Source organism: Carcharhinus amblyrhynchos, chromosome 1 (assembly GCF_965287045.1).
Source record: "Carcharhinus amblyrhynchos chromosome 1, sCarAmb.v2.hapA, whole genome shotgun sequence".
Lineage (NCBI taxonomy): Eukaryota > Metazoa > Chordata > Chondrichthyes > Carcharhiniformes > Carcharhinidae > Carcharhinus > Carcharhinus amblyrhynchos.
The window spans coordinates 6,402,401-6,428,563 of NC_137324.1; the positions used below are offsets into that span (position 1 = coordinate 6,402,401).

General features: G+C 45.8%; 1 protein-coding gene across 1 annotated transcript in view; it reads right to left on the bottom strand.

The window, feature by feature from the left end:
* LOC145348561 (rab11 family-interacting protein 5-like) overlaps positions 1 to 26,163 on the bottom strand; it is a 60,798-nt gene that overhangs the window by 3,739 nt on the left and 30,896 nt on the right. Inside the window, exons 3-4 of the mRNA XM_080196754.1 lie at positions 8,801 to 9,270; positions 2,147 to 2,799 (exon numbers count right to left, since the gene is read on the bottom strand). Of these exons, the coding sequence (XP_080052880.1) occupies positions 2,147 to 2,799; positions 8,801 to 9,270 (1,123 nt within the window). The remainder of the gene's footprint in view (positions 1 to 2,146; positions 2,800 to 8,800; positions 9,271 to 26,163) is intronic.

Sequence of the window (26,163 nt, forward strand, 5' to 3'; positions counted from 1 at the left end):
CCAGAAAAAAAAAGTCCCACTTTATCCAGCCTCTCTTTATAACTCAATCCATCAAGTCCCAGTAGCATCCTAGTAAATCTTCTCTGCACTCTTTCTAGTTTAATAATATCCTTTCTATAATATGGTGACCATTGCACAATGTCTTGTACAACTTCAACACGACGTCCCAACTCCTGTATTCAATGTTCTGACCAACGAAACCAAGCATGTTGAATGCTACTTCATCACTCTGTCCACCAGTGACCCCATTTTCAAGGATCTATGAACACGTACCCCTAGATCTCTCTGTTCTGTAACTCTCCCCAACACCCTACCATTAACTGAGTAAGTCCAGTCCTGGTTCAAGCTACCAAAATGCATCACGTCATATTTACCTAAATTAAACTCCATCTGCCAATTGCATGGCCCAATTGATCAAGATCCCTTTGCAATACAAGATAGCCTTCTTCATTGTCCACTATGCCACCAATCTTGGTGTCACTTACAAACTTACTAACCATGCCTCCTATAATCTCATCTAAATCATTAATATAAATAATAAATATCAGTGGACCCAGCACTGATTGCTGAGGCACACTCTGGACACAGGCCTCCAGTTTGAAAAACAACCCTTGATTACTTTTGAAGTGTAGTCACTGTTGTGGGGCAAATGTGGCAGACAATTAAAGCAGAAAAAAATAGTTGAAGGATAAACATTTGCTCCAATCAGATTGGTGACACAGAACTCTCTGCATTAGCCTAAACAGATCAATTTAACATCTGAAAGATGGCACCTCAGACACTGCAGCACCTACTCAGTATCACACTGGAGTTTTAGCTTGGATTTTGTAGTCAAGCCTCTAGAAAGGGACTCAGGGCCACCAAATTCTAACCCAGGAGCAAGAGTACTAACCAGTGGGCCATGATGGCACTTAAGGGGTCTTTGAAAGGCGTGCTTTTAAACATAAATATTTCTTTCAAATGAGGCTTATGCTCAAGACTGGTTAAGCATACTGGAAAAAACTTCACAGGTTCAAATATCCATGTAGCACTTCAGAAAAATCAGGTCCTGTCACAGAATCTCCTGCAGTGAAGAAAGAGGCCATTCGACCCATCAAGTCTGCATCCCAGCCATGCCCGATCCCCATAACCCCATGTTTACCCTAGCTAGTCCCTCTGACACTAAGGGACCATTTAGCGTGGCCAATCTACCTAACCCAAAAATCTTTGGAATTTGGGAGGAAACCGGAGCATTCGGAGAAAACGCACGCCGACAGGGGGAGAATGTGCAGACTCCACACAGAATGACCCAAACCGGGAATCGAACCCAGGTCCCTGGCACTGTGAGGCAGCAGTGCTAACCACTGTGCCACCATGCCACCCTTCTGCAGCACCTGTTATAAGGTCATAAGAAGATAAGAAATAGGAGCAGCTGGCCATTCGGCCCCTTGAGCCTGCTCTGCCGTTTAATTAGATCACAGCCAACCAGACTGTGACTTTAACTCCACTTTGCTGTCTGCTCCCCATAATTCTTGAATCACTTGGTGATGAAAAATCTAACTTAGTCTTAAATAAATTCAATGACCCAGCCTCTGCTGCTTGCTGGAGAGAGAATTCCAAAGATTAACGGCCCGCTTGGAGAAAGAATAATTCTCATCTCCATCTTATTTTGAAACTGCCCTCCCCCCCTAGTTCTAGACTCCCCCAATAGGGGAGACATCTCTCAGCAAACCCTGTCATACTCAGAAGCTTACATGTTTCAATAAGATCACGCCCCATTCTCCTAGAGGGTATAAACTTAACTATTTTCATAAGGCAACACATTCATTCAAGGAACAAGCTGAGTGACCCATGTCTGAACTGCTTCCAATGCAAGTACATCTCTCCTTAAGTGAGACCAAAACTGTAAATAAAAGTTAGTTTATTTTTCAAAAGATTACCCAAAATCGGGGTTGGGATGAAGGAAGTGTCATTGTGAGTATACGGTGCAGATCTGTCCTAAGTGCAAAATAAAATCTGGTAAATATTGGAATGACCATCCCTTCACATAAATAGTTTGCTTAGTCAAAAAATAGCACAGATCAACCTCACCCAGGGCCACCTATTTTAGAGGCATCTAAAGTCCCTCGTATCCCTCCCACTGCACCCAGAATTTTAATAACTTTACTGACCTTGGTTTGTGACTAGCTTCCTTTGCAAACCATCCACCGTTTTTACTCCTTTCAGCCAAGGAACTGCATTTCCTCACTGGAGATGGAGTTCGGGATCTCCTGCCCTCAGAATCCTTGTTGTCGCTTCCAAAGGGGAAAATGCTGGCCTTCTTGGTCTCATCTGGAATGTTCTTCTTTGCGGATTCGACGGTGGAGATGATGGGGGCAGCAGCGTGCACAGGCTTGGGGACCCGGGCGATTCCCACCTCCTCCTTCCTCTGGCAGTCTGCAGCTGGCACAGGAGCACCCTCTTCATCAGCCACTGTGATGACTGGAGGAATCAGCCTGGTCTCCACCTTTTCCGTGCCACCAGCCATCCAGTGCCTCCCCCCAGGCTCCTCAACTGAAGGTGGCCAGGGAGACTGCTCTTTCTTGTTCGCAATATCCTGGAGGGAACGGGACAAGGTCATCAATTCTGGCAATAAACTAGAGGAGGATTTTGAGGAAGGCTCCTCACTGTATATGTGGCTCCCATTGATGCAGAGTGATGACCTAGACAAGGGGCTTGTCTTTGGTGCGAGGCCTTTGATTTCGGGTACAGTCGTCTGGCTGACCTCATCGCTAAGAGCTCTCTTGTGCGTCAATTTCTTGGGTAAGGACGGGTTGTCATCTATTGACAGAATAGACATAAAAATGCAACACTTATATTTCCATTCAAGCAGTAATTCTGAACCTCTATTATTTTGGTTAGGGAAATACACAACCCCTGCCACATATCCCCACCCTACCCCCACCTGTCACTGAATTCTCCCCACTTCATGCACCGACTGTTGGCCAAGTTCATGAGCACAGGTCACTGCGCTGGTAATTTTTGGTTTTTCACTTGAACAGCTAAAAGAAAACAACAGACATTTGTGAAGTCAGGAGATACCAACGTCCCTCACAGAAGTAAAGCTGTTTAAAATGATCAGACCTAAAGGGGAGAGGGCTGTTCTCCAATGCTGTGCTTGCTGTAGGATCAGAGATTCGGAGCTCCAGTTCCCTAACTGATAATTCCTGTTGAGTCCAAGGTGACTTTCCAATCACCTTGCACAGCTGTGGCTTAGTGGGCAGCACTCCGAGTTAGTGGATTGTGGGTTCGAGTCCCACTCCAGATATTTGACCCCAGAATCTAAGGTGAGGGAATGCTGGATTGTGGGAGGTCTCACTGGGAGAGACGAAACCAAGGCCCTGAATACCCACTCAAGTGAAAGGACAAGATCCCTCGGCTCTATTTGAAGAGCAGGATAGTTCCTGTCCCGACCTAATGTTCTAGACTAACGGGCAGAAATTCCCCAATAATTTCTAGAACTAGTGATTATCCCACCAGGTTGGTGACCAGGTTAGGACTAGACGGCACAGCCTCAAGATATTGGGGGGGTGGGGGGCGCAGTTTAGAACGGAGTTGAGGAGGAACATCTTCAAAGGGTGGTGAATCTCTGGAATTCTCTGCCCGTTGAAGTGGCGGAGGCTGCCTCGCTAAATATATTTAAAACGCGGGTTGATGGGTTTTTGATAAGCAAGGGGATTAAGGGTTATGGGGAAAAGGCGGGAAAGTGGAACTGAGCCACGACAGATCAGCCATGATCTTATTGAATGGCGGGGCAGGCTCGAAGGGCTGGATGGCCTACTCCTGCTCCTATTTCTTATGTTCTTAAGTGATACAGTTCAGAACTCATTACATTTAGAAATTTTTTCAGAGCCCGAGAAGATTGTCACAAAATTCTCCCACACTTCTCCTGATCTCCTAGCAACCCTACACTACTCAACCCATCCCCTTCCCTACTCCTACTCACCAGCTAAGGCTCACATGCCCTCTGGCTCTCTGGCAAATCCCCCAGCCCTTCCCACCCGGTTGTCCCCCCTTCTTCCCTCCTTCAGGAACTCCCCCATCCCCTCACCTCAGGAGTCCCCCCCAGTTCCCCCACCCCCCCCCCCCCATTCAATCGTCCTCTCCCCCGCACCTCCTCAGGCACCCATTTAGAACGACCAGACTGCCAGGTTGGCATTGTCAGAGAGTAATAGGGCACTACACAGCCATTTCCCTAACCACCTAAGAGTGTCCTTGACATCGAGGTCCCTCGGCATGGCCTTTACAACTGGCCATTTGTGAAGACCAGTCATGGTTCACACCGAGTTCCTACTGTGCGGAAGGGTTGGAAAATCACAGGATCTGGAAGAACCTGGCTCCAAACTAGCCCTGTATATTTGGGTGAATATTTAAATATGAATGCATGAACCATATTATTTTTGGCCTGCAGGGGCTGGGAGAATTCCAAAAGAGAATCTTGCCTATGCTGACCGCGCTATGGCCCCTACCCCATGATTATCTGACCTGGCACAATTTGCGTCAGAGCGCGGGGGACGAGGGGGTTGGGATCCCACCAGAGCACGGGATGGGGGGGGGGGGGGGGGCGGAAGATCCTGCCAGAGCGCGGGGTTGGGGCGGGGGGCCGGAGGATCCCGCCAGAGCGTGGGGTGGGGGGGGGGCCGGAGGACCCGCCAGAGCGCGGGGTGGGGGGGAGGTGGAGGATCCCGCCAGAGCGCGGGGTGGCGGGGGGGGGAGCGGAGGATCCCACCAGAGCACGGGGTAGGGTGGGGGGCAGAGGATCCTGCCAGAGCGCAGGGTCGGGGCTGGAGGATCTGGAGGAGCTCGCCCAACATCACCAATGTTGGCTGTTATCACATTGCTGAGTGTGGTGCTTGCTCTACCAAGTTGCAATTTATTCCCAGTGATCGAGTAATTGTGCTGCTGAGGTGAAGGCAAAATTAATTTTCTCAACCCTAACATACCATGATGCAGCTACAACACTTGCAGCAGGGGTAGAGGCACTCTGCTGACTGTTACATCTTCATGTTGTGATGACCTTGGTGGATGTCCTCTGGAGGCCCAAACCCTAGAAAGGCCTCGCCTGGTAAGAGTATCCTGCCCTGGTACAGAAGCACCCTTGGCAGCTTACACTGCTTGAGTTGAGTTGCTGCAGTCACAGGCAGAGACACTCAGGGCAGTTGCCCACCCTTGGGTCTACAGCTGATGCTCATCCACCCTGGCTTTACCCCTGCAGGAGATGGGACACCTGGAGGGAGGTCAAAGTGCCAGGTCACCATGCAACCTACACCCTGATGGTGCCACCAGGCTAGGCAGAGTTACAGCCAAGTGCAAAAGCATTTATTGCCCATCCTTAGTTGACTTGAGGTGATGATGGTGAGCTGCCTTCTTCACCACAACCATCTTCCTTTGTGCCAGGTATGGCACCAGCAGAGAGTTTTGCGAGAGTTCCTTGATGTCACACTCAGCCAAATGTTGCCTTGATGTCAAAGGTAGTCACTCCCACGTCACCTCTTGCCATTAGCTCTTTTATCCATGTTTGAACCAAGGCTGTAATGAGCACAGGAGCTGAGTGACCCTGGCAGAACTCAACTGAGCTTCAGTGAACAGGTTTATTGCTGAGTAAGTGCTGCTTGATGACCCCTTCCAGCATTTTGCTGATGATTGACAGCAAACTGATGGGTCAGTAACTGGCTGGGTTGGAACTTTTCTGTTTCTAGCGTGCAGGACCATATCTGGGCAACTTTCCACATTATTGGGTAGATGCCAGTGTTGTAACTGTACTGGAAGAGCTTGGCTGGGGAGCGGCAAGTTCTGGAGCATAAGTCTTTAGTGCTATTGCCGGAAAGTGATCAGAGCCCATTGCCTTTGCAGGGTACAGTGCCTTCAGCCATTTCTTGTTCTCACTTGGAATGAAGTGGATTGGCTGAAGACTGACATCTGTGATTCTGGGGACCTCCAGAGGAGGCCGAGATAGATCATCCATTCGGCACTTCTGGCTGAACATTGTTGCAAATGCTTCATTATGCCTTATCTGGACACTAAGATAAAAGTAAAATACTGTGGATGCTGGAATCCAAAACACAAAAAGAAATGCTGGTAAATCCCAGCAAGTCTGACAGCATCTGTGGGGAGAGAAAAGAGCCAACATTTCAAGTCTAGATGACTCTTTGTCTGTCGAAGGATCATCCAGACTCTAAACATTGGCTCTATTCTCTCCCCACAGACGCTGTCAGACCTGCTGAGATTTTACAGCATTTTCTATTTTTGTTATCTTTTACACCGATATGCTGGGATCCTCCACCATTGAGGATGGGGACCTTCATAGAGTGTCCTTCTCCAGTGAGTTGTTTTGACTGATGGATTGATTTACTATTGTCACATGTACTAACCTACAGTGAAAAGTATTGTTGCTTGCGTGCTATACAGGCTAAGCATACCGTTCATAGAGAAGGAAACATGAGTGTGCAGAATGTAGTCTTACAGTCATATCTAGGGTGTAGAGAAAGATCAACTTAATATAAGGTTGGTCCATTCAAAAGTCTGATGGCAGCAGTGAAGAAGCTGTTCTTGAGTCGGTTATATGTGACCTCAGACTTTTGTATCTTTTTCCCGATGGAAGAAAGTGGAGGAGAGAACATGCGGGGTGCCTGGGGTCCTTGATTATGCTGGCTGCTTTTCCAAGCCAGCAGGAAATGTAGACAGAGTCAATGAATGGGAGGCTGGTTGTGTGACGGACTGGGCTTCATTCATGACCCTTTGTAGTTTCTTGCATTCTTGGGCAGAGCAGGAGCCATACCAAGCTGTGATACAACCAGAAAGAATGCTTTCTATGGTGCATCTGTAAACGTTGGTGGGAGTCATAGTGGCCAAATATCTTTAGTCTTCTAAGAAAGTAGAGGCATTGGTAGACTTTCTTAACTATAATGTCAGCAGTGGGGGGGTGAACCAGGACGGGTGATCCGGACACCTAGAAACTTGAAGCTCTCAACCATTTCTACTTCGTCCCTGTTGATGGAGACAGGGGCATGTTCTCCACTGCACTTCCTGAAGTCAATGACCATCTCCTGTATGTGATGCCATGCTGAGAGTTTGATAGTAGAGAGATGACTTGCCCTGGCAGAGCAGGTGAGAATTAGGGTTAGTTTCCTGCACTGGATGGCATTTTGCAGGGGGTAGTAGCCAGAATGACCACCAGGCCGTAGATGTGTGGGTTATCTGCTTCTTCGATGGCAGAGAAAGCTTATTTTTCCGTGACGCTATTATTTTTTTCCTCTGGGTCTGTGACATCCTGCACGGTCTGGGGAAGACTGTGGGCTGGAGAGAGTGATATGAGCGTGCGCTGGGCTGGTATTTGAACATGGAACCGAGACTCAAACCCACCACCAGAAGGCGGGCAGACGAAGCACCTCCCGGCCCATTAGGTGACCTGGAGTGGAACAAGCCTGTTCATAATTCATGAGGTTCCAAGCACGGAATCTGGTGCAGGATCACCAGTGGGAAAAGTGCCTCCAGAACCACCCTTAGAATCAAAAAGGGAGAATTTCGCTTATTTTCTCTGAAGCACTTTGGGATGTGCTGGAAGGCAAAACAGAACTGCAAGCCTTTCTTTTTTCTTGATGGTTTTGACAAAGTGCCATCCTTCTGAGGAATCTGTGATAACCTGACTCATGTGGCATCATTACCTTGCTACCCAGAGGGACAGCACTTCAAATGCATTCGTTACACGAGTTTGCGCAGGCTGTAAAAGTAGACAGAGAAAATGGAGATGCCCATGCACAAACACTGATCTCCTGGGGAGTTGAAGAACTGGGCAGCTCTTTGAGCAATGCACAGTTAAACCACTGAGTACAGACATATTACTGAACCACTACTATGGTGTTCTACTTCAATAAAGTAATAAATTCTGCAGGAAGAAAATATGGCAGATGCTGGGAATCTGAAATAAAATGGAAATACTGAGCAGATCTGGCAGCTCTGTGGAGAGAGAAACAGAGTTAACATTTCAGGTCAGTGACCATTGCAAGAGAATTTGATATAGACATAGAAAAATAGGAGAAGTAGGCCATTCGGCCCTTCAAGCCAGCTGTGCTATTCATCATGATTATGATTAATCATTCAACTTAGTAACTATTCCAGCCTTCCGTACCCTCCTCCCCCAATACCTTTGATCTCTTTAGCTCATAAGCTTCATCTAACGTACTCTTGAAAACATACAATGTTTTGGCCTCAACTTCTTTCTGTGGTGTGGAATTCCACAGACTCACCGCTCTCTGGGTGAGGAAATTTCTTCTCATTTCAGTCCTAAATAGCTTATCCTTAGACTATGACCATTGGTTCTGGACACCCCCACCATCAGGAACATCCTTTCTGCATCTATCCTGTCAAGCCCTGTTAGAATTTTATAGTTTTCTATGAGATCCCCATCAATCCCACCATCCCAGTTAGTGTTAGAGATGCAACAGGTATTAAGACAGGTCACAGAGTCATGGTCAAAGAGGTTTACAGCATGGAAACAGGCTTTTTGGCCCAACTTTGGCCCAACTCTTTGTCCGTGCCACTTTTTTTAAAAAGCAACTGAGCTAGTCCCAATTGCCCCCGCTTGGCCCATATCCCTTGATAGCCAAATATGGAAGGGAAGAACAAATGGAAGGGTCTGAAGCAAGGTGGGAGCCAGAAGAGATTAAGTGACAAAAAGGATAATGGTGCAAAGCAAAAATAAATGGTCCTGGGGCAAATCTGGATTATGTATCTCCAGATCCACAGCAACGTTGAAGATCAGGAGGAAAAAAAAGCTCCTTACTTTTCTGATTAAGCAGAGAATGGAAACCAGTTGGTGCAGTAGTGGTTTGAGGAGATGTTACTGTCACTGCTCCAGTACTGCTGCTGACGCTCTCCAAGGATTTGACACTCTGCTGCGAGCTGAGGGAGCTGTTGGATTTAGTCAGTGATGATCTATGCAGTTTGGGCTTCGAAAAGAAACCCTTCTTCGACCTCTTCTCCGGCGTCTCCTTTTCAATGAACTCTTCATCGCTGATGATCTGTCCTATACTGCTCGGTACAATGGCTGACGCAGACTCAGACATCAGCTTGTCATGCTTCTTCTTGCCTTTTACCTTGTCCTTCAACTTGCCCAGTGCTGAGCGCGGCTTCTCCTTTGAGGACAAGTCAAACATACTGGCAGTTATGTTGTTGCGGACAAACTGAATGATCACCTGAATCTCCCCTCTGTCCTTTTCTTTGTGCCCGGGCTTTGAAGACAGCTTGTACCACCTAAGGAGGAAGAAAATGAGGGAATGACTGAGGATGCATTGAAACACCGGCAAGATTCATGCAGAAGGCTATAGGCAGATGGGACAAGGGCGCAAAATTACTTTTACCAAACCCCTCCATCTGCTTTTCAAAGTGGAGTGCTTGTTTATCAAAGGCCAGAACTGTCAGTCAATTTAAATCATAGCACAAAGAGGCTGATAGGACCTTTTTGTACACATGCAATTTGCCACTTTCTCTAATTGAAAAAGTACTGTAATGTATGAGGAGACTTACACAATGGTGGTCAGTGCAAGGGTCGACATAACTGTGAAAGTTAGATCCTCGTGGAAAATCACTGCATCTACATAACAACAGAGCATCTAACTGTGATGGTGTCAACCATGACTCAGTAGGTTTTCCTCTCACTCCAGAGATTGGAGCACATGATCTAGACCGGCAGTCCCAGTGAATTACTGAGGGAGAGCTGCACTTTGAAGGACCATATTTCAGCTGAGCTATTAAGCCAACTTGTCACCTCTCTCAGGTTGCAGTAAAAGATCAAATACCACTATCTGAAGAGGAGTTCTCCCCAGTCAATATTTATCCCTCGACCATTACAGTTCAGTTTGTCAGACCTTACTGTGTGCAAATTGACTGCCGCAATTCCAACATAAGTGATTAGACTTTTAAAATTCACTTCACTGGCTGAAGTGTTTTATTGTGTTGTGAGATATGAAGGTGCTACAGAAATACAAATGTTGGGTCTTTCACTTCCTGGGTTAAGTCACACCAGCTTTACCCAAGTTTCCACAAACCAACCTGTCAGTTCTGATATCAGGAAGTTGTGGCTGAAGGTGCAAAAAAATGAAACCAAAGTTGGGTTTCATAAGCCTGTAGATTTTTAAAAAATCTTTCTCAGAATTTAGGGTGTGCTGGTTGAGCCGACATTTTTACTACCCATCCTTAATTGTCCTTGAGAATGGGATGATGAACTGTTGCAGTCCATGTGACAGTGAATATTGCTAGAGCTGCACTTATCCAGGCAAATGGAGAGTATTCCATCAGACTCCTGGCTTGTGCCTTATAGATGGTGGACAGGCTTTGAAGAGTCAGAGGGGAGTTATTCACCACAGGATTCCTAACCTCTGAACTGCTTTGGTAGCCACAGTATTTATCTGACTGCTCCAGTTTTGTTTAATGTGAATGGTAACCCCAGGATGTTGATAGTAACATGCTGTATTCTCCATTATCATTGAATTTCAAGGACGATAGCTAAATTACATCTTGTTGAAGATGGACATTGCCTGATACTTGTATGTCGCAAATGTTACTAACCAGTTATCAGTCCAAGCTTGAATGTTGCCAGGACTTACTTCATGTGGAATGGACTGTTTCAGTACAACACAAGACAAGAAATAGAAGCAGGAGTAGGCGTCTAGGTGTTTCAAGCCTGCCCCGCCATTCTATATGATCATGGTTGATCTATGCCAGTCTCAACTCCTTTTCTGTGTCATTTTCCCAAAACTCTTTACTCATTTATCTATCAAATATTCATCCACCTCCACTTCAAATACTTCTAATGATCCAGCCTCCACTGCTCTTTGGGCAGAGAATTTCAGAGATTCATCACCTTCTGTGACAAGAAATTTCTATGCACTTCAGCTTCAAATGAACAGTCCTTTATCTTGTAGTTCTGTCCTCTTGTATGAATCTCTCCCCCTGGTGAAAATCATCTACTCTGTTACCACCATCACCCCCCCTCCCCTCTCAGGATCTTATGTTTGAATAAGGTGACAATTCACTCTATAAACTCCAAGGAATACCAATGGCACAGTGGTTAGCACTGCTCCCTCACAGCGCCAGGGACCCGGGTTCAATTCCGGACTTGGGTGACAGTCTGTGGAGTTTGTCCTATCAAGAGAGACTAAATAGTCTGTTTAGAATCATAGAATTCCTACAGTGCACAAGGCAGCCATTTGGCCCATCAAGCCAACACCAACACCAATCCCACCCAGCCCCTTTCCGTGTAACCCCATTCCCTGTAACCCTACTATCCTGCTAAGCCCCCTAACCTACACACTACCCACGTCTGTGCAGGTTTCTTCTGGGTGCTCCAACAGTCCAAAAAACTGTGGGTTTGGTTGATGGGACACTAAGGGGAAATTTAGCATGGCCAAAGGTGATTTGGAGCATCACCCCTCTACCAGCTCCTCGGCAGTACTGTCCAATTAATCATACTCTCTTGCTCTTTCACCACAGATCTGCAATTGTTTCCTCCCCTCGAGCATTTATCCAATTCTCTTCTGAATACTATTATTGAATCTGCTTCCACTATCCTTTCCAGCAGCACATTCCAGAGCACACCAAACTCATGGGCCAGAGTTTTACCGAAATGCCAGCCCCGATTCCGGGGGCGGCTCGGCTCAGAGAACGGCATTCTCCGTTGACCTCGGGCGGGATTGTGCAAAACTTGGGCTGATGTGCCGGTAAAATTCCACCCGTGGTGTGAGATTTTAATGCTGCCTCTGGATCTTTTGCCAGAAAAGACAAGGAAAAGAAAATCACATTTCTAAGGCTCCATTCACAAAAGCAGTTCCCAGCTAATTCAATATTTGTTAAATATCCTCCTCTTCCTTCAGGCACCATGCCCGAAGAGGGCTTTGGCGACTAAGGACTTCAATTGGATTGGTCCATTAGGAAGGACTATTACTTACGTGGCGAAAAACTGCAGCAGGCGAAGGTGCAGAGGGACCTCGGGGTCCTTGTGCATGAGTCGCAAAAACCCAGCTTGCAGGTGCAGCAGGTGGTCAGGAAGGCGAATGGGATGCTGGCCTTCATAGCGAGGGGGATTGAATGTTGCTGCGGCTGTATAGGGCATTGGTGAGGCCACAGCTGGAGTACTGTGTGCAGTTTTGGGCGCTGTACTTACGCAAGGATATTTTGGCCTTGGAGGGAGCGCAGAGGAGGTTTACTAGGCTGATGCCGGAGTTGAGGGGGTTGAGCTATGAGGAGAGGCTGAATAAACTAGGCTTGTACTCGTTGGAGTTTAGAAGAATGAGGGGAGATCTCATTGAGACGTATAAGATGATGAATGGGATGGACAGGATAGAGGTGGAGAGACTCTTCCCGCTCAGAAAGGATAGTAGGACTAGGGGGCACAGCCTCAAGATAAAGGGGGGGAGGTTTAGAACGAAGTTGAGGAGGAACTTCTTCACTCAAAGGGTGGTGAATCTCTGGAATTCTCTGCCCGTTGAAGTGGTGGAGGCTACCTCGCTAAATATTTTTAAGACGCTGGTTGATGGGTTTTTGATAAGAGAGGGGATTAAGGGTTATGGGGAGAGGGAGGGAATGTGGAACTGAGCCACGACAGATCAGCCATGATATTATTGATTGGTGGGGCAGGCTCGAAGGGCTAGATGGCCTACTCCTGCTCCTATTTCTTATGTTAGAACATAGAACATAGAACATTACAGCGCGGAACAGGCCCTTCGGCCCACAATGTTGCGCCGACCAGTCTTATTTTTAAAAAAAAACATTGACCCACTAATCTAAACCAATCCCTTTTCGTCCATAAACCTATCCACCAATCTCTTAAACGCCCCCAAACTAGGCGCATTTACAACTGCAGCAGGCAGGGCATTCCAGTCCCTCACCACCCTCTGGGTAAAGAACCTGCCCCTGACATCCGTCCTATAACTACCCCCACTTAATTTAAAGCCATGCCCCCTCGTGCTAGCTTTCTCCATCCGAGGAAACAGGCTATCACCATCCACCCTATCTAAACCTCTAATCATCTTATATGTTTCTATAAGATCCCCTCTTAGCCGCCTTCTTTCCAGTGAAAACAACCCCAAATCCCTCAGTCTCTCCTCATAGGACCTCCCCTGCATACCAGGCAACATCCTGGTAAACCTCCTCTGCACCCTCTCCAAAGCCTCCACATCCTTCCTGTAATGTGGGGACCAGAACTGCACACAGTACTCCAAGTGCGGCCGCACCAGAGTTGTGTACAGTTGCAACATGACGCTGCGACTCCTAAATTCAATCCCCCTACCAATAAACGCCAAGACACCGTACATGTTCTTATGTAAAGTACTGCACTGCTTGGCCGTTGCCCTCTTGATTTGAGTTATTATTCTCATGTGAATTGGAGTACAGTGAAAGATTGTTTCTTGTGCGCTATACAAAGCATACTGTTCATTGAGTACATGGGGAGAAGGGAGAGAGTGCAGAATGTAGAGTTACAGTCATAGCTGGAGCGTAGAAAAAGATATAAGGTACGTCCATTCAAAAGTCCGATGGCAGCAGGGAAGAAGCCGTTCTTGAAACAGTGGATATGTGTCCTTAAGGCTTTTGTATCTTTTTCCCAACGGAAGGTGGTGGAAGAGAGGATGTCTGGGGTGCGTGGGGTCCTTAAATATGCTGGCTGCTTTTCCAAGGCAGCGAGAGGTGTAGATGGAGCCAGTGGATGGGAGGCTGGTTTGCATGATGGACTGGGCTTTGTTCAGTCTGCAGTGTGGCCGACCAGGAAACTCTCCTGTTCTTTACAAACTGCTATTAGAATGATTTACAGCTGTTAATCAACCTGTTTGGCCATATTATGACCAGACCTTCCATGGCCTTCAAATCCTAGACCGGGACTTGAACCTGGGGCTTCTGGCCCAGAGCAAGGATACTACCCAAGGACACTATAGTGATTGTTAAAGTATAGTGACTGTTATAAAGTAGGAAATATGGCTGCGAATTTATGCCCAGCAAGATCCCATAAAACAGCAATTAGATCATGGGTATTGCTTGGCCAGAACACCAGAGAAAACTCCTCTGCATTGCCTCATGGGAACTTATATGTCTATCTTAAATGGCATCTTTGACAGTGCTGCATCCCCTTGGTATAGCACTAAGATCCAACTGAGATTAATTTCTCCTTTCATGTAGTGTGGGCATTGCTGGCAAGGCCAACATTTGCTGCCCTTTGAACTGTGAGCTGTGCTGGGCCATTTCAGAGTCAGTATCATATACCACTACAAGTACCCAGCATAGCCTAGCAGCCCACTGGTATCCATGCATCTCACCACCACTACAATACAGTAGCCCATTACAAAAATATATCCCACACTAATATATATCCTAGCGTAGGATATATATTAGTGTAGCCTAGAATGCAGAAGAATGAGGGGAGATCTTATAGAAACACATAAGGTTATGAAGGGAATAGATAAAAGCAGGGAAATTGTTTCCACTGGCGGGTGAAACTAGAACAAGGGTGGGGTTGGCCCCAAAATAAGGGGGAACAGATTTAGGACTGAGTTGAGGAGGAACTTCTTCACACAAAGGGTTATGAATCTGTGGAATTCCCTACCCAGTGAAGCAGTTGAGGCTACCCCATTGAATGTTTTTAAGGCAAGGATATGTAAATTTTTGAACAGTAAAGGAATTAAGGGTTATGGTGAGTGGGTGGGTAAGTGGAGCTGATTCCACTAAAAGATCAGCCATGATCTAATGGAATGGCAGAGCAGGCTTGAGGGGTCAGATGGCCTAATCCTGCTCCTAGTTCTTATGTTATGTTTCAACAAGTTCCATTTGCAGATTAGGGTGTTCAGAGCTGTAAGGGTCAATGTATGGTACTGGAGAAACAGTACAGCCCACGTGATAATGTGCAAGTTTATTACTAGGAGGCAAGAAGGAGAAAGCTTATGGTCTAGACTGAGCAATAGCTGTAGTTCTGTTTCTCTGTCAATAGTTATATCCATACAATACACTAGTTATTGTGCAGACACATTTATGTCTCTGCAACTGTTCCTTAGCCAGTCACAACCTACACACAGCACCATGCATTCCTACACAGCCCTCCTACATACCTTGCACCTGGTGGCATCACCTGGGCTTCTCAGTGATAAAACTCTCTGCTAGGAGCCAAGCAGACAAAGGGTTAACATTGCAATTAAAGGCTCATCTCCCTCCCTGTCCCTAAAGCACAGCCAGTAATTGGTGTGAAGCTTATGAACTACTTTCAGTGACATTCACTTTCAGCAGTGGAGTTTAACAGGACTGAGTCCAAACTCATATTCAGCTTTCCTGTTGCTGCCCTGGTTATTCAAACGTTCCAGCTCGAGTCTACTCAAGTGCCGGACATTTTTATAAAATAAAGATTTCCTGTTGGATTTGAGCCACAATCTACACTAGTTAAGATTAAAACAAAGCTGACTCAGCTGTGCCAGCAACTTAGGATCATTTCTCAAGATGTGAGTGTCGCTGGCTAGGTTAGCATATTATTATCCATCTCCAATTGTCCTTGAGGTGGTAGTGGTGATGGGCTGCCTTCTTGACCGCTGCAGTTCGTGTGGTGTATGTACGTCCACAGTGCTGTTAGGGAGAGTGTTCCAGGATTTTGACCCAGCCACAGTGAAAGAACGATGATATATTTCCATCGTTGGTGTGTTACTTAGAGGGGAACTTGCAGGTAGTGGTGTTCCTAGTATCTGCTGCCCTTGTCCTTCTAGCAGGTATTGATCGTTGGTTTGGAAGGTACAACCTCAGGAATCTTGATGAGTTCCTTCAGTGCATTTTTTAGATGGTACCCATGACTGCCACTGTTGATTGATGGCGGGGGGAGTGAATGGACTGCTTATCATGCTTTACTACATTCACAACATCCACTTCACTGCCATCTTGACTTGGCCTTGTAGCTTTTGGAGAAGCTTTGGGGAAGCAGAAGATGAGCCACTAGCCACAGACCTGTCAGGCTTCATGTATAATGGCACCATTGTCAGAATCTTGGAAGATTTGATCCCAGGTCTGCAGACTTGGCTCACATACATTTCATTCAGTATGTGCCTGCTCAACAGAGCACTGCACACTGACCAGTAACTCATCTTGACTTCAACTTGATCATGGATAAAGATAGATCTGGTCCTCAGGTTGAGGTTCTAAACTGGAAAAAGGCCAAATTTGAAGAATTGAGAGAGGATCTAAAAAGCGTTGATTGGGACAGGCTGTTCTCTGGCAAGGATGTGATTGGTAAGTGGGAGGCCTTCAAAGGAGAAATTTTGAGAGTGCAGAGTTTGTATGTTCCTGTCAGGATTAAAGGCAAAGTGAATAAGAATAAGGAACCTTGGTTCTCGAGGGATATTGCAACTCTGATAAAGAAGAGAGAGACCTATGACATGTATAGGCAACAGGGAACAAATAAGATGCTTGAGGAGTATAAAAAGTGCAAGAAACTACGTAGAAGGAGTCAGAAGGGCTAAAAGAAGACATGAGGTTGCTTTGGCTGTCAAGGCGAAGGAAAATCCCAAGAGCAAAAGGATAGTAAGGGATAAAATTGAAGATCCTCTTGAAGATCAGAGTGGTCAGCTTTGTATGGAACCAAAAGAAACAAGGGGGATATTAAATGGGTTTTTTGAATCTGTATTTACCAAGGAAACTGGCTTGAAGTCTACGGAAATAAGACAAACAAGTAGGGAGGTCATGGAACCTATGCAGGTTAAAGGAGAGGTCTTTCATTCAGTTTGGCCTCTGCCTCCCCTTTCATCCCACCATCTCTAACATTTAATCATCATCATTTTTTGCTTTGGGAGATCATAGAACACTATAGCACAGAAACAGGCCTTTTGGCCTTTCTTGGCTGTGCTAAACCATTTTTCTGCCTAATCCCACTGACTTGCACCTGGACCATATCCCTCCACACCACATTTTTTCGTCTCCTTCTTCTTTGTCTCCAATCCTCATTTCTGCCCTCACCCTGCACCTTCTGCTCTGCCTGGCTCTCTCTTTGTACATAAACATGTACCTGTCCAAGTTTATCTTAAATGTTAAAAGTGAGCCCACATTTACCACTTCATCTGGCAGCTCATTCCACACTCCCACCATTCTCCATGTGAAGAACCACCCCCCCCCCGCCCAATATTCCCTTCAAACTTTCCCCCCTTCACCCTTAACCCATGTCCTTGTATTTACCTTGTACGTTCTACCTTGGTTTGTCCTTCCAAAGTGCAATACCTCACACTTGTCTGTATTAAACTACATCTGCCATTTTTCAGCCCATTTATCTAGCTGGTCCAAATCCCTCTGCAAGCTTTGAAAAACTTTCCTCACTGTCCACTACACCTCCAATCTTTGTATCATCAGCAAATTTGCTGATCCAATTTATCACATTATCATCCAGATCATTGATATAGATACAAACAACAATGGACCCAGCACTGATCCCTGTGGCACACCACCAGTCACAGGCCTCCACTCAGAGAAGTAATCCTCCACTACCACTCTCTGGCTTCTTCCATTGAGCCCATTTCTAATCCAATTTACTACCTCTCCATGTATACCTAGCAACTGAACCTTCCTAACTAACCTCCCATGCGGGATCTTGTCAAAGGTCTTACTGAAGTCCATGTAGACAACATCCACTGCCTTCCCTTCATCCACTTTCCTGGTAACCTCCTCAAAAAACTCTAATAGATAGGTTAAACATGACCTACCACACACAAAGCCATGTTGACTTTTCTGAATAAGTCCCTGTCCATCCAAATATTTGTAGATCCTATCTCTTAGTTGTCACTCCAATAATTTACCTACTACTGATGTCAAACTTACCAGCCTATAATTTCCCGGATTACTTTTTGAGCCTTTTTTAAACAATGGAACAACACAAGCTATCCTCCAATCATCCGGCACCTCACCCGTTGTTACCGACATTTTAGATATATCTGCCAGGGCCCCTGCAATTTCAACACTAGTCTCCTTCAGGCTCCAAAGGAATACCCTGTCCGGTCCTGGGGATTTATCTACTCTGATTTGCCTCAAGGCGGCAGCTGGTCCGGGCCAATCCATACAGGATCCTGGGCTTGCAGTGCCATGGGTAAGGAACAGGGACAAGTATGATGGTCTGCATGGCCTCTCTACGCAGGATGAATTGATGCTGAGACATTCCGGAAGCCCAGCGTGGAAAGGAAGAGATTAAAAACGCTGCAATTTACCTTAATTACACAATTATTGCCACAGGAAGCCGAGAGATGGCAAAACAAGATCAGGTTTTTTTTTACTGACTGCACCATAGAGTGGCAGCCAGTGACCAGTTGCAGAGGCTGGGTGGAGCACAGGGGAAATTAGCTGTTCATTAGAGATGTACACAGGGGAGGAACCGCAACCATCAAAAGCAACTGTCACCCGTCCAGTCACAAAACAGTCCAATTCCACATTCAGCTTTCAGCCACAGCTTAGTGAGCAGCACACTTGCTGAGTCAGAGGTCATGGGTTCACACATCAAATCCAGATACTTGAGCACATAGTCAAAGCTGACAATCCCATTACAGTACTGAGGGAATGCTTCAGCAGTGTCCCAGGATCTATTACATACACCTGAGAGGGTGTAGGGCTGCCTCAGTTTAATATCACATTGAAAAGGCCACCACAAGATCAAAAGGTTGGAATCACGTCTTGACACAAAGAGCAACGGGAGGAAAACAGCCCATGATCAACCCCACCAACTCACTCTCGCTAAAATGTCCGTCTCTCTGAGACTAAATGCAATGCAATCCGATCACTATAACATGCCATGCTTGTTAGTGTCACTCGGACTGTCACTTTATCAGCAGGAAGCCAAGGTTTCTCCATCCTCTGTGACTCTGGCTCAAGCACAGATAGCAAACTTTGCTTGTGTTGACATGCTCATATCAGCATGTGGTGAAACAGTCAGACTTAATGAGTGCAGTCTTATGCAGTACAGGGTGAAGGTTCTCCATCAGAAGGGTGGCGTAGCGCAAGACTGTTTCCAACTTGCAGGATCCAACAGAGAAAAAAATAGCTTTACATCTTCAAACTAAATGTCCCAGACAAGTGTGAAAGGAGACCCATGGACCTGTGGGGGAGGAGCAGGGGCCAGATGGAGAAGGATGTTGCAGGAGGAGGGACAAAGAGAGAGCAGGCAGAGCAGTAGGTGCCGGGTGAGGAAGGAGACAAAAAGATGTATAAAGAGATAAGAAAGTGAATGAAATGAGGGAAAAATGAGAAGAGGGCTGTGAGAACAGGGAAGACGGTTTGGGGCGGGGGGGGTAGTGGAGAGAAGGGTGAAGAAGCAAATGAAAACGAAGAGAAACTTAGAACAAAGAAGAAAATAGGTAACATGTGGAGGAGGTGAGAGAGACAAGAGAAAGAGAGAAAATGGCAGAGTCAATCTAAGGACAAACCATCAAACAGATCTCCTGCCAGGAAAGCTTGACAAGTTAACAGCCTCTTAGGATTGCTGGACAGCAGTTGGCTCAACAGGCAGCACTGGCTACCTGACATTACTCAGTGAGTCTATCGCATTCCTGGGCAACAAAAGCAAGAGGAGCTCCTCCATAACCTGCCCAATATCAATTCTCTCAGCTAACAGCTGGAGCAGAGCATTCATGCAAGCTATCACATCTAGATGTTGCATTTCACCCTCTCCAGTCATGCAAGTCAGGTGGCCCCTCTATCAGTGACCTGACTGATCAGCTAATCCACAAAGCAGTGAGAATGTGGAACTTGTTCCGAGGAGGAGTTGATGCAAAGAACTTAGGACGTGTTCAGTAATGGGAAGCCAGATCAATATATGAAGGAGAAAGGACTGTTATACTTAGAATTAGATGAAGGAAGGTTAGGGAAAGCACACGAGGACCAACATCATAGAGTCCCTACAGTGCAGACGACAGCCATTCGGCCCAACGAGTTTGCACTGACTCAACAAAAGAGTATCTTACTAGACCCACCCCCCCCACACTACTCCCATTACCCCACGCATTTATCATGGTTAATCCCCTAACCTACACATTTTTGGACACTAAGGGGCAATGTGGCATGGCCAATCCACCTAACCTGCACTTCATTGGACTGAGAGAGGAAACCAGAGCACCCGGAGAAAATCGACACAGACACGGGGAGTGCAAGTTCCACACAGACAGTGACCCAAGGCTGGAATTGAACCCAGGTCCCTGGTGCTGTGAGGTAGCAGTGCTAGTCGCCATACCCCACAATGGACAATGACTTGTTTCTGTGCAGCAGATGGTCCATCATTCTACATATGGACACACTGCAAACCTCACATCCTCACACAGCCCTGAAGGAGCATTGCAACATCCAAAAACAAGAGTGATTTAAAAAGCTCAAGGAGCAACTCCACTCTCAGGAGAGCGAAAGATGAAACCAAAATTTATTTCATGCAGAAAAAAAAATGCACAATATTGCAGGTGCTGGAAATGTGACATAAAAACAGAAAATGCTGGAAAAACTCAGCAGGTCTGGCAGCATCTTAGGGAGAGAAACAGAGTTAACGTTTCATGTCTGTGTGACTCTTCTTCAAACTAAAAAGTCACACAGACTCAAAACGTTAACTCTGTCTTTCTCCACAGATGCTGCCAAACCTGCTGAGTTTTCCAGCATTTTCTGTTTTTATTTTGTGTAGACACCGCCAGTCCCTTTAAAGGAGCAGATGATTTCACTGACACTTTAACGCACATTTAGCAAGAAGGCAACACCAGATTTTAAAATATATACTTAATTCCTGGTGAGGCGGCAAGATTTTTGTTTTCTCAGTCTTGTTTGCTGTTTGAATTGCTGACTGCCTGGAACTGACACTGTAATCGAGACTTGCTGAGCCTCTCACATGTCTCCCTGTAGCAATAAGGTAGATTTCTGTGGAGAAGTCCGGAATGTTCTGAATGTTAGCTTCAGTTGCTGGTCTATGTCCCATGACTTCTGGGTTGAGCCTGAATATAATTAACCGCCTACACTCCAAATACCACCAGATTTTCCAGGCAAGTATCTCGGTTAGACAGATTGTATAAGACAGCCCAAAGCACGGCACTGATGGGATAGGCTCTGGTAATTTTAATTCCATTCCAATACGCCACTGATTGCTCTCCCACTTTGCAACCTATGTAAACTTTAGCTCATGCAAAACTTTTGTCCATATCCTATCTCACACCCAGTCCCACCCCTCAAGCAGCACTGTTAACACAGATAGGCAAAGGGATCTGGGTGTACAGGTACACAGGTCACTGAAAATGGCAATGCAGGTAGAGAAGTTAGTCAAGAAGGCATTATGGCATACTTGCCTTCATTGGCCGGGGTACTGAGTTTAAAATTTGGCAAGTCATGTTGTAGCTTTATAGAACCTTAGTTAGGCTGTACTTAGAACATAGTGTTCGATTCTAGTCACCACATTACAAGGAGGATGTGGAGGCTTTGGAGAGGGTACAGAAAAGATTTACCTGGTATGGAAGGCATTAGCTATGAGGAGAGGTTGGCGAAACTTGGTTTGTTCTCACTGGAACGATGGAGGATGAGGGGCGACCTGATAGAAGTCTACAAGATTATGAGAGGCGTGGACAGAGTAGATAGTCAGAAGCTTTTTCCCAAGGTGGAAGAGAGTCAATTACTGGGAGGCACAGGTTTAACTTGCTAGGGGCAAGATTTAAAGGAGATGTAAGGGGCAGAGTTTTTACACAGAGAGTAGTGGGTGCCTGGAACTCGTTGCCGAGGGAGGTGGTGGAAGCCAATATGGTAGTGACTTTTAAGGGGCATCTTGACAAGTACACGAATAAGATGGGAATAGAAGGATACAGTCCCCGGAAGGGTAGGTGGTTTTGGTTAAGTTGGGCAGCATGGTCGGTGCAGGCTTGGAGGGCCAAAGGGCCTGTTCCTGTGCTGTAATTTTCTTTGATCCAGACTAGCTCAAGATCCAGCCATACCTCAATTTTCAAATTCTCATTCTCGTTTCCAATCTCTCCTTGGCCTCGCTCTTCCCTATCTGTGTGACCACCTCTGGCCCCACCACCCTTCGAGGTTTCTGAACTCCTCTGATTCTAGCTTCTTGAACATCCCCTGAATTTCATTGCTCCTTCATTGGAGGTCGTGCTATCAGCTGCCAAGGCCCCATGCTCTGGGTACCCTCCCCAAACCACACTGCCTCTTTATATCTCTCTCTCTCCTCCTTTAACATTCTCCGTAATAGCCTGACTCTTTGAGTAAGCTTTTGACGACATCCAAATATCTGCTTACGCAATTCAGTGTTGCCTGATAACACTACGAAGTGCCTCAAGATAATTTTAATACTTTGAAGGGGCTTTATGAATGTACAATTAAGTGACACCACTAGGTGTCACCAGTCAGTAAATGCAGTGCCCAGTCGTGACCACGTGCCAAGATACCTGTGTAATCCAATGCTGCAGTGACTTTTCTCTCTTTAACCTGCAACCAATCAAACCCTGAATTTACTAATCCAGAAACATGACAACGCTGTCATATCAAGACGCAAACCTGATGGGAACCATCATTGGCAGCCGTAGCTTATGCAGCCGAGGCACTAAGCTCTAGAATTCTTTCCCTATCTCGCTCTCTACCTCGCTTTCCTCCTTTAAGATGCTGCTTAAAACCTATCCCCGACCAAACTTCTTGTCAGCTGTCCTGATTGGCTGGCACCTTTCTTTTACATTGACTATGCTTCATGTCTACCTCATTGGTCTTGTAAAGTGCTTTGGGATTTCCTGACACTGCAAAAAGTGTAATCTGTGCCAAACAATCACTGATTACCCTCTGGGGAAGCACTTTGGAATGGTTTTATTACATCAGAAGCAGTATATATGTACATTATTGTCACCTGTCACGTGATGCGGGCAGTACACAATGGGATTACACAGCATCAACAATGGCATGCATAAATGTTCAGGCCCTTCGGTGTATTAATTCTATGACTGGATATGGGTCTGATTGGCAAGGGCAGCCTTTGTTATTCATCCCTAATAGTCCTTGAACTAAGTGCTTGCTTAATCACTTCACAGGGAAGAGTCAACAACATTGCTCTGGATCAAGAGTCACATGTAGACCAGACCAGGTAAGGTTGGCAGAATTCCTCCCCTAAAGGACATTAGAGAACCGGATAGGTTTTTAATGATTATTGTCTATCTTTTAGTTAGAGATTTAATTAATTAAATTTAAATTCCATCAATTGCCATGGTGGGATTTGAACCAAAGGACATTAGCCAGGACCACTGTGTCGCCATCTCCCTTGATTGTATATTTCCAATGTTTGCTTTTTTTAATTTAATTTCTATCACTGAGAATCATAGAATCATCTGACACAGAAGAAAGCTAGGGGTAAGTTTTTCACTCAGAGGGTGGTGAGTGAATGGAATCGGCTGCCGTCAGTGGTGGTGGAGGCGAACTCGCTGGGGTCTTTTAAAAGACTTCTGGATGAGTATATGGGGTTTAATGAGATTGAGGGTTATAGATAGGTCTGTAGGTTGGTAGGTGATGTGGTCGGCGCAACTTGTGGGCCGAAGGGCCTGTTTGTGCTGTAGTGTTCTATGTTCTATGTTCTATGTTCTAAAGCTATTCAGTCCATCATGACAATGCCAGCTCTTTGAAAGAACTATTCAATTAGTCCCACTGCCCTTTCCCCATCACAATGAACATTTTCTCCATTTCAAGAATGTATCTAATTCCCTTTTGAAGTATTATTAATGTGCTCATTTAAAAACAAAATTACACAGAAAACCACTTCCCCTTTACAATAGTTCTGCAAAGTTAAATGCAGGGAACACACCCACTGAAGGCAGAGTTAAAGGATTTCTACCTCCTGTAAACAGTAAAGTCTATTAAGATGCTGACAGACAGAGGTCAGGAATGTAGCTCATCAGCAGGAAATATTTCAATGGTATTCAACACTCTGTGAAACATCACCTGCTTCAGACAATTCCAATGAACTTAATTACGGCTTAACATTTCACTTTGCTTAAAGGATCCCACATCCCTCCCAGCCTCCTTACCTGGACAAGGACACAGCTCCATCCGGCAAGTTTCCCGTAAGTGCCTTGCTCCTTGATCGAGCTCAGATTGCAAGACTATGCACTATAGATTCTATGATTACTGATCGAAAACAATGACAACATGAGACTGCTTTCAACCTAAAGCCACAGCCCCATCTTCGCAAGGGAATTAGGATACTACAGAAGGCCATTTGATCCATCTTGTTATTGCTGGCTCTAGCAAAGAGGCGGCACGGTGGCACAGCGGTTAGCACTGCTACCTCAACACCAAGGACCTGGTTTCGTTTTGCACCTTGGGTCACTGTCTGTCAAGAGTTTGCATGTTCTGCCCACGTCTACATGGGTTTTTTCCAGTTTCCTCCCACATCCCAAAGATGTACGGGTTAGGTTGACTGGCCATGATAAATCACCCCTTAAGTGTCAGGGGAGCCAGGATGGTGGATATGTGGGGTTACAGGGATAGGACCTGGGTGGAATTGTTGTTGGTGCAGGTTCAATGGACCAAATGGCCTCCTTCTGCACTGCAGATTCTATTATTGTATATAAAAAAAGCTATCCAAGTCGATCCATTCTCACTTCTTTTCAGGCATTCATCCAATTCCCCATTTCAAGTTACTATTGAATCTGCTTCAGGAACTGAACTGGACCAGCTTTCTAAAGAGCAGGTCAGAGGCTGGGAATCTTGCACTGAGTAACTGACCTCCTGACTCGCCAAAGCCCTTCCACAAGGCACAAGTCAGAAGTGTGATGGAAAACTCTCCACTTGCCTAGATGAGTGCAACTCCAAAAACATGCAAGAAGCTCAACGCCATTGACAATAAAGCAACCTACTTGATAGTTACCCCTTCCACAAACATTCACTCCCTCCACCACTGACAGTGGCAGCCATGTGTACCATCTAAAAGCTGGGCACAGTAAGAAGGCTCACATCGTCAGATTAAAGTCCAACAGATTTATTTGGTAGCACGAGCTTTCGGAGCGCTGCCCTTCATCAGGTGAGTGGCCCCACTCATCTGGTGAAGGGTCAACTCTCCAAAAGCTCATATTACCGAGTAAACTGTTGGACTTTAACTTGGTATTGAGACATTTTACTGTGCCCACCCAGTCCAACATCACATCAAGTATATATTGAAGGTTGGGCTGTTCCCGAGGTGCAGACTGAAGGGAATAATGAGAATAGGTTTGGTGATATACTGTAAGGTAATAATAAGGAGAATGTAACCTGACCAGTAAATTTATGGGAGAGAAACATCAGCACAGACCTGATGAACGGAGTGCCTATTTCTGTTCTGGAACATTATGATTACACAACCCTGTGGGTCAATGTATCGAGATGTTAACACAGCCTCCTAAGCTCTTGAGGACATACAGTTCAGTTTATCAATGAACTAACACATCTCAGCTGAGGATCACGTCACAGAAGCTAGGGGCAGTGGTCGTGATGCTAAATTTGGACGCAGTGCAACCAGGATGGATGTGATGGCTAGTTGGAAAATAGCCAGGGTTCCTGCACTTGATCATAATGGTTACTGAAACAAGAGCATAGATGGAAACAGAATAAAGGAGCAAGACTGCACCATGATGTCTGCAGCTGAAGAACAGTCAAGTGTGCAAGCAGAGCTGTAGTCAGAGGAATGATCAGTGCAAACAAAATGAGCAAAGGGTTTAATTTAGAAAAGCGAGCCTAGGGTGAGAAGGTTACCACCCATCCCGTGATCACTCATGAGAAAACTGCCGCAGTGTTTATATCAAAGGACATCCTTACCACTGATCACCACAACAGCTGAAATCAGCTCCCTGCTGCCCAGCACTTAATGCTGGATTCTCTTACAGCCATCACATTAACCAAACTCCCTGTGAACAAACATTCACAGTCAGTACACATAGCCTTTCCACATTAACACAAATTGGCACAAGATTGAGGTCACATACCAACCGACTCAAAAACAGCTTCTTCCCTGCTGTAATCAGACTTGAATGGATCTACCTCACATTAACTTGACCTTTCTCTACACGCTAGCTGTGACTGTAACACTACATTCTGCTGTCTCCTTTCCTTCTCTACGAATGATATGCTTTGTCTGCATAGCGCGCAAGAAAAAATACTTTTTGCTGTATACTAATACAT